This window comes from Hoplias malabaricus, chromosome 8 (assembly GCF_029633855.1).
Source record: "Hoplias malabaricus isolate fHopMal1 chromosome 8, fHopMal1.hap1, whole genome shotgun sequence".
NCBI lineage: Eukaryota > Metazoa > Chordata > Actinopteri > Characiformes > Erythrinidae > Hoplias > Hoplias malabaricus.
Window position 1 is genome coordinate 40482075 of NC_089807.1, and position 17500 is coordinate 40499574.

Here is a 17500-nt window from a genome sequence, read left to right on the forward strand (position 1 = left end):
TGTTTGAACTGATCTCAGACCATGTTACTAACTAAGATTGATGGGCTGCAGGGTGCTTTGCTGAAACTGCAGAAAGAACACACACACACACACACACACACACACACGACCTTCACTACAGAAGACAATCGGTAAGAGACACACTCTGATACATCTGCTACCATCAGTGCACAGACACAAAGCCAGTATCAATATCAATATCAATATTAATATCATATTGACAAGCCCTCTGTTCTCATTGATTATAAACAACTGTTTTAATTTATAATTTCAAATGCTGAGATCTGATTGGCTCAGGAGTGTTCTACCTCTGTTTCCCTTCACTTCAGGTAAAAGCTTAAAAGCAATAAAGCACTTCAGGTGAACTTTCACTTAAAAAAGTGGGTTCTTCAAGGGTTCTTTGCGGAAGCAGACCACAGGTTCTAAACAGAACCAGCTGCGTAGGGAAATGTTTCTTAGAACTGACAAAGAGAGTGAGGTATACACTCTGTTCTCGATCTCTAACACTGTCTCCATCTGTAACTGGTCTAAACCCACACTCACACAGACTTTTGGACACAGTATTGTCCTCAAGAACAGAACAAACCCATCACAGTCTTCTGCAGCTTTTTCCTGATGGAGCTCAGAACCAACGCAGCGCCCGATAAACGCTTCACTTTTCACACGGCTTCAGTTGTAGGTTCTCTTTTGTTGAATACAAACTGACAAAAGTGATTTTAATACGACACAACAGTCACCGTAAAATGACAAAAGAGCAGAGTGTTTGAATTCTGAATTACAGTTTAACGCTCCCTTTGTGCACCTGATGTTTCAAGAAAAAGGAACAAACAAAAAAAAAAAGTTCTGAAGGTTTCATCTAAAGCAACAGTGAGAGATGAGGAAAAATGAGGTAAGATCATACTATACACACACACACACACCCACACACTCCGACCTTGAGTATAGCTGCTGTAAAGGCAACAGTGTACACTCCTCTGGGAGGAACAGTAATGTGATGAGTGTGATGACAAGCAGAGGACAATGAAGCCAGTCAGCATTCAGCCCACACACACACACACACACATTTCATGTACTGGTCCAGCAACATTCCTTAGTCCTCCCAAAAGGCTCCACACTACACACTGGAACTTTGCAGTGAGGATCTAACTGCAGTCAGCCTCAGGAACATTAGCGAGGTCAGGAACTTGTGTTAGACGTTCAGCTCTGGACCTCGAACCCCGCTCCAACTTGTTCCAAAGGTAACTGGACGGTGACAAACCCAGCCACAGACAGTAAACCCTCCACTGAGGGAGATGTCCCGTCCTCTCTGGCAGTGATCCGGAACTCAGAGGGACACAGCTTGTTCAGAGATGTTTAGTTAGACTCTATTGGTATTACTCAAAATGTAACAGGGCCTACACACTACTGCAGCCACACTTTAGACTTAGTTCTGACACTAGGTCTTAACATTGACAAAATTAATATCTTACCGCAATCCTCAGCAATCTCCGATCATTACTTAATTTCATATGAGCTACGTTTTATCCATAATATATGTAAGAACCCTCGCTATTCTACAAGGCGTATAATAAAACCATCTACCGCCCTACAATTTATAGAAAACCTACCAGAACTATCGACCCCAGTTCCAACTCCATCAGACCCAATGGACCTAGATGTACTAACTGATTACCTAGAAAATACCTGTCGATCTACTTTAGAAAAGGTAGCACCACTTAAACATAAAAGTATAAGACAGAAAAAGCTCGCACCATGGTATAACGATAAGACCCGTACTTTAAAACAAACATTACGAAAACTAGAGCGGAAATGGCGATCAACCAAGCTTGAAGTGTTTCATTCTGCCTGGAAGGACAGCCTTATAGAGTATAGAAATGCCCTCACTAAAGCTCGCTCAGCATATCTGGCCTCGCTGATCTCCAATAATAAAAATAATCCGAGAGCACTGTTTAGTGTGTTTTCTAGAATTACAAAAAATCAAGCAGGTTCTGAACAACTAATTCCAGCAACTCTCACCAGCAAAGATTTTATGGACTTTTTTAATAATAAAATTGAGAATATTAGACAACAAACTCTAGCCACAGGATCAAATCCATCCTGGCTGCCACCCGATGTGAATGAAATAAAACATAATATAACTGTAAAAGAAAGACTTGAACCCTTTTACCCACTCCCACAATTAGAACTAGAGAAGATTATCACCTCCGCAAACTGTACAACTTGCACACTTGACGCAATTCCCACAAAGTTGCTCAAAGAAGTACTACCAGCTATTATTGATCCTCTTTTAACTATAGTAAACTCATCGCTTAGTCTGGGCCATGTACCCAAAGCTTTTAAACTAGCAGTTATTAAACCTATGATCAAGAAACCAAATCTTGATGCTAGTACACTGTCTAATTACAGGCCTATTTCTAATTTGCCATTTCTGTCTAAGATCTTAGAAAGAGCTGTGGCCCAACAACTTAGTTCATATCTACATAAGAATCATATATATGAAAAATTCCAATCTGGATTCAGGCAACATCATAGTACAGAGACAGCTCTAGTCAAGATAACAAATGATCTTCTTCTTGCCTCTGATCAAGGCCACGTATCCCTGTTGGTGCTTCTTGACCTAAGCGCAGCCTTCGATACAATAGACCACAATATTCTCATAGAAAGGTTAGAAAACATGGTTGGAATCACAGGGACAGCCCTATTATGGTTCAAATCTTACTTAACGGAACGTTATCAATTCGTAAAAGTAAACAATCTAACTTCAAATTATTCTAAAGTAAGATTTGGAATTCCACAAGGCTCTATTTTAGGACCATTATTATTTACATTATACATGTTACCGCTAGGCACAGTTATAAGAAACCATGACATTAACTTTCACTGTTACGCAGACGACACACAATTGTATATTTCAGCCAAGCCCGATGACAAACACAGATTAAAGAAAATAGAGGACTGTGTAAAAGACGTGAAAGGCTGGATGTTGCGTAACTTCCTCCTTCTAAACAGCAACAAAACAGAGGTCCTGCTTTTGGGTCCAAAAGTGACAAGAAATAAATTATCAGATTTAATTTTAAATCTCGCTGACTTTCCAGTTAAACCTGGTTCAGCAGCAAAAAATCTTGGTGTCATAATTGACCCGGATTTATCATTTGATCAACACATAGGTAGTATCACTAGGACAGCTTTTTTACATCTTCGCAATATTGCTAAGATTAGAAATGCCTTATCCCTCCAGGACGCAGAAACATTAGTACATGCCTTTATTACTTCAAGGCTTGACTACTGTAACGCACTACTGTCAGGATGCACCAGCAGCAATTTAAGAAAACTTCAACTAGTTCAAAATGCTTCAGCTAGGGTCCTCACTAAAACTAGAAAATTTGAACATATCAGCCCAGTTTTATCATCACTTCATTGGCTGCCTGTTAAATTCCGCATTGACTACAAAATTTTGTTATTAACATATAAAGCTCTACATGGGCTTGCTCCTGAATATCTTCAAGATACAATTTCCTATTATGAGCCTCCACGTTCACTCAGATCACAGAATACTGGATTTTTAAATGTTCCCAGAATTCAGAAGGCCTCAGCTGGGGGAAGAGCCTTTTCTTATAAAGCCCCCCAACTCTGGAATGATCTTCCAAAAAATGTTCGGGACTCAGACACAGTCGCAATCTTCAAATGTAGGCTAAAAACTCATTTGTTTAGTTTATCATTTGGTAGCTAATGCTCCCCCATAGATAAAGGCGGCAGATCCGGGGGGTGCATGGACACAGGGAATTATAGTAAACTGAGACGCTGGTGCTGTCGTCCCGCCGCTTCTCGCGATCACTCAGGTTTGTTGACGGTGGAGCGGAGGGATGCCAGTGTTTCAGGATGCTCCCGTGTCTGTGTGTCCTCCTGGTTCTCTCCTTTTAGTTAATGCTGTCATAGTCAGATCTGCCGGAGTCATTAGCCACACTCTGGAAATTTTTATATTTTCTACTTTACAAACACAAAACAGTTCAAAACTAATTCCATCCCTTTACATCTTTCCGAGTAAACGACTGCCCACCTGTCTGTCTGGACACTGATGGATGACTGTCGAGATCCTCCTCCACGCTTCAGACCAGCTGCCCACGCTCCAGCAACCACCAAGTGCCTTGAAGCTGTCCCTACACTGAAGTTCTCATGGACTACTAACTATCATCACCAGTAGATTGACCAGAGGAGGATGGGTCACCCCTTGTGAGCCTTGGTTCCTCCCAAGGTTTCTTCCTCAGCTGGGGGAGTTTTTCCTTGCCACTGTCGCCCCTGGCTTGCTCACTTGAGGGTTTTACATTTGTCTTTACATTTCATGTCAAATCTTGTCTTACTGGAATTCTGTGAAGCTGCTTTGTGACAACATCAGTTGTGAAAAGCGCTATATAAATAAATTTGATTTGATTTGATTTGATTAGTTACTATGTCACTTCAGCAGCTGTCCTTCACACTGTGTGTAAAGCTCATGATGAATCAACCAATAGAAACACTCCAAAATTACTCTGAATACAAACTTTTACATTGACAAACATTCCATGTAACATTCCACTGAAAGTTAAGAAAGTTTTTTCCGAAAGTTACTGTTTCGGAGATATGTGTTTTTCTTTGGACAGAGATGATACAAAAACTGAAAAACCATTTGACGGACCGTACGCAAGCCTTTTACACCCAATTTTCTAAAGTCAGATCTAGGCTCAGATGGTCAGAAAACATTAACATTACATAGACACATCAGCATCCTCAAAGGCTTATTCCAATAGCTGTCAGCCAGACTCTGGCCCGATGTCAGGAAAGGGGTGTGTCGACAACCTACGACCTTAGAAACTATGACTTAGACACGTAGGTAGGTCTTACTCCCAAGACCTGACCGTGACACAGAGGTTTAGGTTCATCCTCACTGTCCAATCAAAATCACCCTACAGTCCACTGTGAAAGACCACAGAATGACCTCAAGACGCACTGCTGAGGATTTGAGAACCACTGTGACATGACGGGCACGCTCCATTGTCCAGTCTTTCTCCAGATGTCCGGAGAATATTGAGTATTGTACGCTGTGCCTGGTGAAGAGAGCCAACTCAATAAACTGATTATGTACATTGAAGGAATGAAGCCCCAGGGGTGAATGCCATATTGGTCACAGAAGCCAGCCAGAGCCATCTGGACTCTAACGAAAGCAAATCGGCGGCACTGAGCATCTGCATGACTCTCTCTCTTTCTCTCTCTCTCTCTCTTCCACTCCCTCCCACTCTCTTCACAAGTTTCCCAAGCTAATCGCCAGCAGGAGGCAGTCTTAAGTGAAATCCACTTAAGGTGTGCTTGCGTCAGCGTCTTGAAGGGAAGGACCGTGAAGAAAGTACAATGCCAAGGACAAAACTCAAATCTGGCTCCTGGGTGACTGCAGGGGGCGAAGGCGGCGTGCGGCTTTAAGGAGTTGCCGATAAAAAATTTTGTCCACCTACGGATAATCCGGCCACGCGCTCATCATAAGCCGAAATGGCAGGCTTGTAAACGTTAAGCGAGGAAGGGGGAACGGCCTTTATCCGGCGAGTCCTGTAGGAACTGGAGCGGGGATTGGGCATGGCACTGGGTCGCACCGATTAGCCGCAGTTCATTCAACAACATTCGAGCGACTGAAGTACGCTAGCGGTGGGACTCAAATGCTAACAAGGCCCTTTACAAAATGCTTACTCGGCAGTCTCGCCAAATAACCGCCCAGGTACCGGGGGGCAAACCCCTAAGAGCGGCCTCAAAGGCCTTAGGAATAGGGGTTGCCTTTGGAATTGATGTACATTCCTCAATTTAATGTAGCTCCCAGACGACAAATCCAATTCCGAAATGATTTGGAAACTGGCTTTTTACAGGTACCTAATTGAAAGCGGCACAAAGAAGGCTCCAAAATCACCTGTTTGGGAAGTTTCCTGAGGTAAACAGGTGAAAAAGCAACAGACGATGCAATCAGTAGTGGGTTTAAAGGGAGCATTCACGAAAGGCCCGGTCCTTTATGAGCGAAGATGGGCTGAAGTTGGCCACTTTGCGAGTCCGAAAGTTTACAAGGAAAGTTTCTAAAAGCACGATTACGAGGAGGTTGGGTATTTCACTATCTACAATCCATAACATTACTGGATTAGAAGACGCCAGACATCTTAGGAAATCTCTGAGGCTGAAAAGCAATGCTGAATGCCTTTGACCTTCAAACCCTCAGACAGCACTGCATTCAAAACTGACAAAATTTGCTTGGGTCAACTTTATGAAACCCTTGTCAGTAAACACAGTTTTTTGCAGCAAGTTAACACTATACCACACCATCATCCAGAAACTCCACCCACTTCTCTGGGCTAAAGCTCCTCAAAGTGGAACCACACTTTTCTCCAGTGAGTCAAACTTTTTAAATGGTTTTAGAAACAACTAAAACATCGCTGGTGTTAAAGTCAGGTCTTGATCTTGTACGATTTGTTCTGCATCATAAACACCTCTCAAACAGGTACGGGATAGAGACCCACAGTCTATTGCATCAGACATGATGAACTTAGTCTCATGTGCAGCTGCTCCAGCACACGCAGTTCGCTTGGACAATGTGTTTCTAGGCAAGTGCCTGTGTCAGCAATGTATGCATCTTAAAATAGCTGCGTGCACAAATAGAGAAGGCTGCCTGGACACTCCTGGACTCCCAGTGTATATTCAGTCTAGCTTGGCACCAGCTTAAGCCCTTCTTCACGTCGCGGTGGACAGAAACGTCTGGAAAATGCTGTAAATTAAAGTTTGTGGAGAGTCCACCAAGCTGGAACCGAACTTCTCCAACAAGCATAAACACAAATACACAGTTCCTGAATCCCATCAGAAAAGTGGAGCAGCAGTGTGTCTAGTGGTCAGCACGAGGGACGCTGGCTCTTTATTTATCCAGCAGGAGCTCCGTAAAGGAGGCTGGAGGAATATTTGAGAGTGGAGGGGGGTCAAGGGCAGCACAGGGGAAAGTGCTTTGGGAGATTAAAGTCTCTTTGAATTCCTCCGGACAGCTGCTTTTAAGCCTCAGAGGTAAAAGGGGACTTAGCGTCATTCCGGACCCGAAGCGGCTGAACCGTGGGGGCTTTACTTACACCGGCGGGTCGCCATCGCCACAGGGAGACTAAATAAACCCACTGGCCTTTCCCTCACACCAGCAAAAACATATACACACTTATTTCTGTACGAAATGGCCTGGAAGGCACGGTGGGTGCAGGTACCTTGTGGTTTGATGACGATAGTTTGGGCTTTGATGGGATCTCTGGATTGAAGGGGATGGTGTAATGAGCTGCGAGTGTGTGTGGATGAGTGTGTGTGTGTGACTCTCATATACACCTCTCTGCTGGAGTCTCAGCCAAAGTAAAGACATAGGGCCATTTCCTGAGGGCACTTTATGGCTCACGGGGTTGTGTTCAAGGCTGTAATCACCTCAGGACGAGGGAGTTTCTAGTAGATGGTGTTCTCTACTGAACCCGGGTGTTTGCACCAAATGGACATCTGATTGTGGTCGTTATTTCTAGAAAAATAAAAGCGGATAATGCTGTGAGTTTGTGAAAATAAAGTAGTGCTTTACACCTGTAGCTGCTATTGTAATCAAACCCAACCAGTTTCTAGATCTGTTTTCTCTGTTCTCTCTCTGTTAATACTTTCCCTGTGTGGATCTGCCACCCAGAGGAAGAAAACCACTGAGAGAAACAAACCTCTGTCATTTGGAGATTTGGGAAGTTTTCAAAAGAGACACAAGCATTATTGGTGCTTTTCCACTGCATTTTTCCACTCCCACAGTTGTCCTGCAAGAATGTATCTGGTGTCGTCTCTAACCCCCGTCTCTAAGGGGAACAGTGGGCTTTGGAAACCACAACAACGGCAGCAGTAACATTAAGCGGTGTTTACTCGTGGTGTATTGGCGTGTTGTTGTTGTTTGGGACTGAACACAGCTCCGTCATCAGCTCAGACAGATCAGTAGAGTTTGTTCCTTCCTTGTTGCAGCGTCCAGCTCTCGCTGGATTCTGTCGTCGGCCACCGATCCAAGGAGCGTTTGAACCTCTTCAAAAGACCACGGCGTCATTTTACGAGCTGCCGTCGTGAGTCGGATAAAAACAAACGTGATCTCTGCTGCAGCTGGAGATTTTACAGATGGAGAGTTGGTGCTGGTCGTCTGCGTTGCGTGGCGTAGAGTGACGACTCTCTCTGGACGATCAGCGCTCTGCAAGGTTTACACGCGACGGTTTAGTCCCTACTCGACTCGCTCTGAACCACGAGAGAACAGCCACTAAACAAGAACCCGCTTCCAGAACCAGGACCTGATTCACCTGGTGGAGGAGGAGAGTGGAGTAGAGTTGAGTAGAGTAGAGTAGTGCAGTGGAAAAGCACCATTTCAGACTAAACACATCCTGTAGCAGCTGTAGAGTGGCGTCTGCCTGGGAAATCACAGAGGTGTGTATTAGGAGCGGTCTAACATTATCACTGCTGAGCTCTGGGAAAAAAAGAAGGTTGTTCAGTCTGTAATTTTCTCAGGGGAGGAGAAGAAAACACAGACATGGGAAATCCAGATGGAAATAAAATCACAGAGGAGCGTCTGTAAAAGTGAAAATCACCCCAGGACCTTGAGCAAATGTCGTCTCATCTGAATGAAGCTTTATAAAATACACAAATGCTCAGAGTGGGGGACTTCGATCCCTAGTTATGCCACAGCTGTCTGAGGGCACAATCTGCCTCTTCATCTGTCCCTCTGGGCCAGTCTGAACATCTGTTAGCCAGTTTTAGTGGGCAGTTAGTGTTCTCATTCAAGCGTGTTGAGCTCCAATGACACTGTGGAGTTCATGTGTGTCAAAGAAAGCCTGGGGGACTTTTAGATGAGCTTTTCTCAACCGGGGGTCTGTCTGGCTTTGTCAGGAGTGCTGTCAAAAATATTCTGATGTTTCTACATAGAAATAAATCGTGAAAATACAGCTATGGTGACTGTGAGATTAAAAATGTATACATTGTAGATTGGGATGTTTTGAGATTTTGAGGAACAGAAGAGCAAAAGCCACATACATTTATCACCCAAGGCCTTTGTGTCTGAGAATATCTACTTGTAAACCCGCAGAGCAAAAGGGTTCTGACCCACATTCCTCATTCCGTGGCCCGCGGAAGGACACTGCGTGAGTGGACCTCTGTGGCTTACCTCCTGAAGGCCACTGTTTGGGCCACGTCCAGTTTGTCACGGTCAACACAGCCACGTCTTTGAGCCAGAAGGGGGTCAGATGTGTCCGAGTGAGCGTGAGACAGCAGAGCCACGTCTCAAGTCTAAAGAAGTCCTCACAAGTGCAGTGAAACCCGTGTTTGTGTGTGCATGTTTCAGCGCTCGTTTTTCACACTCCTCACTCCACATTCACACTCCTCGATCACAGCCACAGCCGCCACGATCCCCCTTTTCACGTCTCTGTTTATTCACACCGTGTGAAGAACGACTGACCAATCAGACGCTTCCTTCCCTCCGCTCCCTCAGAGCCGAATGTCACTTGTTTGTTTCCAACGACACACATCGCTCCATCCAAACTGATCAAAGGCGGCAGGAAATAATCAGATCATTCCACCTCTTCCATTCAACACGTCAAGGACACTGCGGAACGACTCGGAAACGACACAGAACTGTCCTTTTCTGATGTTTTTATAAATCTGATTCATGAAAGAGGCTGATATTAATATCAATAACAGTGTTATATGATCTTCCACCTGCTCTTTCTCTGCAGGGGCTTTGTTGCTGTGGAATATAAACAGGGGTGTGTGTGGGCGGGGGGTGACACTTCCCACCCCTAGGATTCATTTATCTACCAGTGAATAAATCTCGTTTATCTCTTGTTTATTAATTGTCGTTGTTGTTTATTGACTAGTGAATTTTAGAGGGATGTAACCCTTACTCTTATTTTTTAAGGAGGTAATGGCCCACCTGGAGCCCCGGGATCCACTACTGCCTGCAGACGTTACTCAGGAGAAGCAGCACCCAGCGCTGGGCTCCAGGGGGCGCCGCGGGGGGAAGGAGGGGCTGGTGACTCCCCTCTGAGCTCTGTGTGTTAAAAATGGACATAAGGGTTGTGTCTCACCGCTCTGGACGTCCAGTACGTGGTGTTTGTCCAGCGTCCAGCCGCCCATGTTCGAAGCGTCCAGTTCATATCCCTGAAGAACCGCAGTCCTCTTCTCCCACAGAATCAGGTCCAAACACGACTCGTACTCAAACCCCACTGAGACTGCACAGAAACGAGACAAAACACACACACACACACACACACACACACACACACACACACACACAGTTACAACAGCAGCACATACAACAACCACATATCACACAAAACAATTAGCAAATAAAACTCAAACCCCAAATACACTGCAAATACATGAATTATTAAGATGTTTTGCTTTTTGTTTTGTTTTCTTTTATTATTGTTATTATTAAAATTATAATTAATTAAATGTTCTTAATTGTAAGATAACAACAACAAAACAACAAAACAACAACAACAACAACAACAATAATAATAATAATAATAATAATTATTATTATTATTATTATATAATTATTATTATTATATTCATAAAATAGGTATGTTTTAATAAAATGTTACATAATAAATATAATATTAACATTGTATTATTATAATATTAAATCTGAAGTGAAATATATTTTGTATTTATTTGAATAAAACAGTCACTAATAAAGCTGTTGATGGTTGTTGATGATGAAGCAGAATAATTTATACAGCGCCTTTCATACACAAGGGCAATTGAAGGGCAGCTAAATTAAGAGCAATAATACAAAAACATTCAACTGAAATTTAATTAAATATTTGATTATTTTACATTTATTTTGTCAAAGTTTGCCTTTTATTTTTTAATGTTTTCTTCTGTGAACCTGTAAAAATAAATTAATAATCGTGCTGCTAAAATAAACAGAAATATACCATTCTTTAATCTCTTTAAGTTTGTAAATGATTCGTAAAAATCTGTTTTCTATTAGTGTTTAAACTGAGCTATTTTATTTGTTTGTTTATTTATACTTCGACTAATTATTTTTGTTATAATTTTTAATATTTATTTAAAGAAATAAAGAAATAAAGATTTGTTTTTGTAATTACAGTATAAATAATAATAAAATTAATTTTAATATTTTAATTTAAATAATGTAAATGAACATATAAGTTATATAATGAATATAATATAATTACACATACTTTAACCCTATTTTTTTAAGTTTTAAAATTTAGCAGGAAAATATCATATTTAATTTCTCTGAGCTATTTATAATAAATCAATAAAACAATCAATCTATCGATAAATAAATATTATATAAATAAAAAGTTTAATGAAATTCCACATAGATTAATTAATATTTGGAGATTCTGTGAGAGAGAGAGAGAGAGAGAGAGAGAGAGAGAGATGAATATGTGACTGATATGAAAATGGAGTGATGGGAGATGGGGAATAATGATTTTATGAAGGCGTTTAAATGAAATGACGTCTGTAGCACTGCACAGAAAATCACAACCTCCAACAAGGTATGGATTTTCCCTCTCTCTCTCTCTCTCTCTCTCTCTCTCTCTCTCTCTCTCTCACTTGCTCCAGTGACTTCTTCATAACTTTCACTAAATGTTGATAAAAATCTCCTCTTCATCTGCAGCAGAAATGATTTTAAATTCATAAACACGACCCTCGAACTCCACTCCGAGTCGATAAACTCCCCCCAAATCACTGAGAGAAAATCTCCTCCGTAATACGACTGTAATCCCCACCGCACGAGAGAAGGGCGACTAAACTTTCCGCAGAAATAAAGCATGAAAAACAAGAAGAAATAAAGAGAATGTAGGGAGAGAAAAATGTCAAAAATGTGAAACATAGGAGAAGATAAACAGATGAAAAAGAATAAAAAAGAAATAAAAAATTAAGACACAAAATAAACAAAACACTCTCCCTCTTACTCTTCACTTTTTAAGGGAATTCAAACTGAAATAATTATGAAATAAAACTTAAGTCAATTAAATATGAATTATAACAAAATCAAAACATAAGTCTGAAGTTGAAAAAAAATTTAACTGCAATAAAAAACTGAATAAAAACTATTTAAACTGAAGGCAGAGAAGCACAGGCCTGGATTTGCAATGAAACGCCAACTCTTCAGTGAAACTGCGGTGAAGGGGGCCAAAGGGGGACACGAAGTGGGCAGAAGAGGAGGGAGGTGGCAGAAAGGGCGATAACTGCCTGCCCCCTGCTTCATCTGAGACGTCAAAGCTCAGTGTGTTTTGAACTGCTTCTAACACAACACCACGAGAGCTCAACACACTGGGAGGAGAACACTAACTCTAATCATATTACTGTTTAAGAGCTGCTTTGTTTCTGAGGAAGAATTGAAGGAATGAAAAGCAACTTTGTGTCTTCCACCGTTTTTATGTTTCCTCTCCAGTCTGAAGATGAACACTGAGAGCACGTCCAGCTCTGTCGGTGATTAAAAGTCCTAGTCCATACAGATGAGTCCAAATGACCACAGGACACACACCGGGAGTGGACACACACCGCTCAAACCAATTAAAGTCCAAGGTTTTTCTCTATCTGAGTGTCCAGGGGGTTCTGACGAATGCTGGGCCAAGCCTCCTCTAACAGAACCTGGCAGAACCAGAGCGGTGATGCAACACCGAGGCAAAGACCAGGCTTTCATACAGATTTCTTTAACCCCTTCACGCCTGACACAAGGCTGTCAAAACTCTCTTCTGTTCAGCAACAACAACAACAACAACAGGGTTATTACTGCTGTCACTGCTAGGACCCTGCCCCAGGAGAAAGACTCTCTCAGAACCAGAGCAACCAAGACTCTAAAAGCATTGAGAGTAGCAAAGGTTGCAAAACACTGAGAGGAAACAAGACTCCAAAAGATTACAGCGAAGAACCAAGAGTGTAAAAACACAGAGAGGAACTAAGACCTCACAAAACTTACAGAGTAACAAAGACTCAAAAAAAATTCTGAGAAGAACCAATACAGAAAATGACAAGCAAGAGAAACAAAGACTGTAAAATCACTAAAAACCGAGAGGAACCAACATTCAAATGAAGAACCAAAACAAACTAATTCTTTATAAACTCAAAAAGAAAACAAGACTCTAATAACAACTGAAGAATCAAGACTCAAAATGAACACCAAGAGGAATCACTAACTTTAATTCACTGAGAGGGAGTATAACTACAAAGAGGAACCAAGACTCTGTCCAAACATTGAGAGAAACTAAGAATCAAAAACCAACCAAGAAGAAGACTCTAAAACATTGAGAAGAACCAAGACTGAAAAAAATAGGTTTCAGCAGAAAAACCAAAGAAACCAAGACTCTAAAGACAATGCAAGAAACCAAGACTGAAACTAACTGCTGAAAAAAGCAAGACTTTGACAAAGCACTCAGACTTTTTACAGGACTGTAATAAAATCACAGAGGAACCAAGACTCCAAAAATTACAGAGAAGCACCAAGTCTCTGAAAAACCTGAGAGAATCCAAGACTCTAAAGAGATTGCAAGGAACCAAGACTGAAACTAACTGCTGAAAAGAAGCAAGACTTTGATAAAGCACTGGACTGTAATAAAATCACAGAGGAACCAAGACTCCAAAAATTACAGAGAAGAACCAAGTCTCTGAAAAACCTGAGAGAAACCAAGACTCCAAAAACTAAACAACAAAACAACAGGACTGGTGTGAATGGAGAGTAATTTATTTTAGAGCTTAACTGTGATTGGACAGGAGTGTTTAGATCAACCAATGAAAATGCAGAGTGTGGATTAAACAATGTGCACTAAATGTTTTTTTTTTTAAAGCCAAAGCCCTAGACTCACCCACTGCCTCAGACAGACCGTAGACCCTCTGGTTGTAGGCGTCGGTTTTGTCCCAGATGAAGGTGTAGGAGAGGTTGGGTTCCGCGGGGAACCACTTCTGGAAGAGCCGTCCCACCACGGCCACCATCAGGTGCACTTTCATCAGGTTGAAGGGGATGGTGGCCTGGGTCATGGTGACCTTGAGGACGGGACGGTAGCCAGCGGCTCTGGAGCTCAGGTACATGAGGTTCAGGTCACTGCCCGGGATAGCCGTCTCCTCCTGCAGAACCTGCACATCAAACACCAACAGCAGACGGACGCGGTCAGGGAGAGGACGGACTGTCCGGCCTCACAGGGATTAAGATGCAGATCTGTAGACTCTGGCCCTCAGCAAGTCCCCCGTAACAGAAAAACAGAGAGACAAACTGGAGCAGAATCTTAAACAGCCCGCTATGCTCTAGGTAGTACACAACAAAGGTCTTAACATGGTGCATAACCTACTTAACAAACAGCTCCCTCCTGGACATCCAGTGTCCCCACTCTGAAAACTGAAGTGGCTGCTGCCGTAGATGACATTTTACATTTATGTTTTTCTTTTGTTCCTAAACTCGTGCTAAATTTGAAAGTGTGCCGTTAAATCGGGATAATGTCATATTAAAGTTCTCTGTAGAGACGCAGCAGATGGACGCTTTAAGGAGGGAGCAGATGGACACTTTAAGGACTTGTAAAGGACAGGGGACTTCTCAGAGGAAGGACATTTTCACCTTTGTCGGGATTAACATGCAGATATTGTGAATCCGAGTTTTGAAAAGTGAATTCATTTATTTTATGTGTCATGTGACCCAGACATTTCTGCATGTAAGGGCTGGGGCTGGGGCTGGGGGCTGGGTCTGTGGGCTAGGTCTGTCGGCTCAGTGTAGGGGCTGGGATTAGGGGCTGGTATTAGGGGATGGGTTTAGGGGCTGGGTTTGGGGGTTGGGGGCTGGGTCTGGGGGTTGGGTTTGGGGCCTGGGTTTAAGGGCTGGGTCTGTGCGCTGGGTCTGGGGGCTGGTTCTGGGGGCTGGGTCTGTGTGCTGGGTCTCTACGCTGGCTCTGGGGGCTGGGTCTGGGGGCTAAGTCTGTGTGCTGGGTCTGTGGGCTGGTTCTGGAGGCTGGGTCTGTGTGCTGGGTCTCTACGCTGGCTCTGGGGGCTGGGTCTGGGGGCTAAGTCTGTGCGCTGGTTCTGGGGGCTGGGTCTGTGTGCTGGGTCTGTGTGCTGGTCTCCACGCTGGCTCTGGGGGCTGGGTCTGGGGGCTGAGGGTTTGGTGGCACCCTCAGTGTGTAGACGGAGAGTGTGTGTCCAAAGAGTATTGTGTCCTTGTTGATCTGTATTTATTCCTGTGTTCCAGCTGCATTAACGTTGTCACGGATCATTTCCCGGAGGCGAGGAGTGCAGTGTTTATCTCGGGAATGTGGGGCTCATGGCTGTGGACGTGCGTCGCTGTATTAATATGAAGTTTATGTTTCATGTGCAGTCCATTAGCGCAGAGATGGATGATCAGACCTTCACAACAAAACCATAGAAAAGATTCCAATATCAGCCTAGAGTTTCACTTCATCAATCATGGTGTGTGTGTGTGTGTGTGTGTGTGTGTGTGTGTGTGTGTGTGTGTTAGTATGTATGTATATATGTACTGTGTAATGTTTGTGTGTTACAAGACAACAGTCTGTTTATGTGTATTTATGTGTTTAAGTGTATATACATGTCCATGTCCATGTCCGTGTGTGTGTGTGTGTGTGTGTGTGTGTGTGTGTGTGTGTGTGTGTGTGGTGGATGAGCTCCTGCTCTAAACAATGCCCCCCTCAGACCTTCTTCTCCTCGTCTTTCTATATTTTTATTCTGTCTGTTTTTCACATGTTGCGTTTGGAAGCAGACGGAGGCCAGGAATAACATCTCCGTCTCCAGACATTCCTTGGAGCAGTCGGATTTCAGCTTCGTCTTTCGGAATACAGGCTGCAGCTCGACGAGGAGAACATTCCTCGGAGCGGGACAGAGATTAGAGCCAGGAATCTGAAGTATATTAAAAAAGTCTGTGGGCACCCTCTCACCCAGCGCTTCCTCTAAGTGGAAGGGCACTAATCAGGAGCGTGTTCCACGTTACTGCTCTCCTGGAACATTGCTGTGAGGATCTGATGGTGAGAACATTAATGAGATCAGGGTGTGGAGTTGAATGGAAGCTGAATGTTTTCTACTGTCTTTAAACTAACTGACTAACTCACTCAGGTGTGTGTGTGTGTGAGATTAAGTGTGTTTGTGTGTTAGAGACCGTGTGTGTGTGTTCACACATTGCCTTCAAAGAATTTATACATTATTCTAAAAGTCCACTGATGATTACTCTCTTCTTTTAAAAAAAAAAACCCTTCACATCTTAAAGCCCGTGACGGTCGTTATCACGGCGACAGGAACTTTTTGACGAGCGGTGGACACTCCTACTGATCAGCTCCAGACAAACCCCTGCCACATTCAGCGCCGAGCGCCTCTCCTCCCTCGGCTTTAGAGCCCGGAGTCGTCTTTGTGTAGTGCGGCTGTAATTGGAGGCTCAGTGATCGTCTGCTGTGTTTCTGACAGGCCGCGGTACAAACACGTCAGAGGTACTTTATAAAGAGGACAAAGGAAAGACTCCGCCGTGCTAAACTCCACTCACAGACCGTTTAATTACAAACTCCCACCACTCACTGGACACTTCAGGAGCTCTAATTACCGAGGAGGTCCAATGTATAGGTGCATCTTTGCAATTTTTGGAACGTGTACCTTTCCGGTTCTCCTGCAGAGGCTGTCTGAGGGCTACTGCAATATTTCAGCATTAAACAATGGGGCTGGGGGGGCATCCGTCAAAAAGTTATGCCACATTTCGTATTCTAATAACAGAGATGGTGTATTAAAAAAAGCAGGACCAGAGAAATGATCAGAAATTGAAACCATTGAAAGATAATAAAGCAACGCTATGTATCATTCTCAGTGCTGCAGTGACACTGACGTGGTGGTGGTGTGTTAGTGTGTGTTGTGCTGGTGTAGAGTGGATCAGACACAGCAGTAGCTGCTGGAGTTTTTAAACCCTGTGTCCACTCTCTGTCCACTCCTCCCTCGTTGGTCCACCTTGTAGATGTAGAGTCAGAGACAGTAGCTCATCTGTCGCTGCACAGTGTGTGTCGGTCGTCCTCTAGTCCTTCATCAGTGACACAGGACGCTGTCGGCTGGGTGTTTTTGGTCGGTGGACTGTTCTCGGTCCAGACACTGAGGGAGTTTGAAAACTCCAGCAGCACTGCTGTATCTGATCCACAAGCAGAGTCTGAGAGCGAGGTTCTGACCTGAGTCTCAGGGATGATGGGGCCGTTCTCTGGAGACGATCTGAAGAAGGTGGAGAGGGGTGTGGTCACGATGAGGGGGCTGGGCCTGATGAAGCCACTCAGGTCACAGCTGGGAATATCGTTCTGCTCCTTTTTCAGAACCAGAGTGTCCATCACGTAGAAGACATTCCAGGGAACCCACACGGTTCTCTGCTGCGTGAGGAAGGGAGAACGCTCGAAACTCAGAGTCAGGGACGCACCGCCATTCGCCAGGATATCAAACCTGAGAGAGAGAGAGAGAGAGAGAGAGAGAGAGA

General features: G+C 43.5%; 1 protein-coding gene across 1 annotated transcript in view; it reads right to left on the reverse strand.

Moving 5' to 3' along the window:
• The window catches only part of tenm3 (teneurin transmembrane protein 3), a 128814-nt gene that overhangs the window by 67492 nt on the left and 43822 nt on the right, over positions 1 to 17500 (reverse strand). Inside the window, exons 15-17 of the mRNA XM_066678290.1 lie at positions 17205 to 17466; positions 13878 to 14145; positions 10113 to 10256 (exon numbers count right to left, since the gene is read on the reverse strand). Coding sequence (XP_066534387.1) covers positions 10113 to 10256; positions 13878 to 14145; positions 17205 to 17466 — 674 coding nt within the window. The remainder of the gene's footprint in view (positions 1 to 10112; positions 10257 to 13877; positions 14146 to 17204; positions 17467 to 17500) is intronic.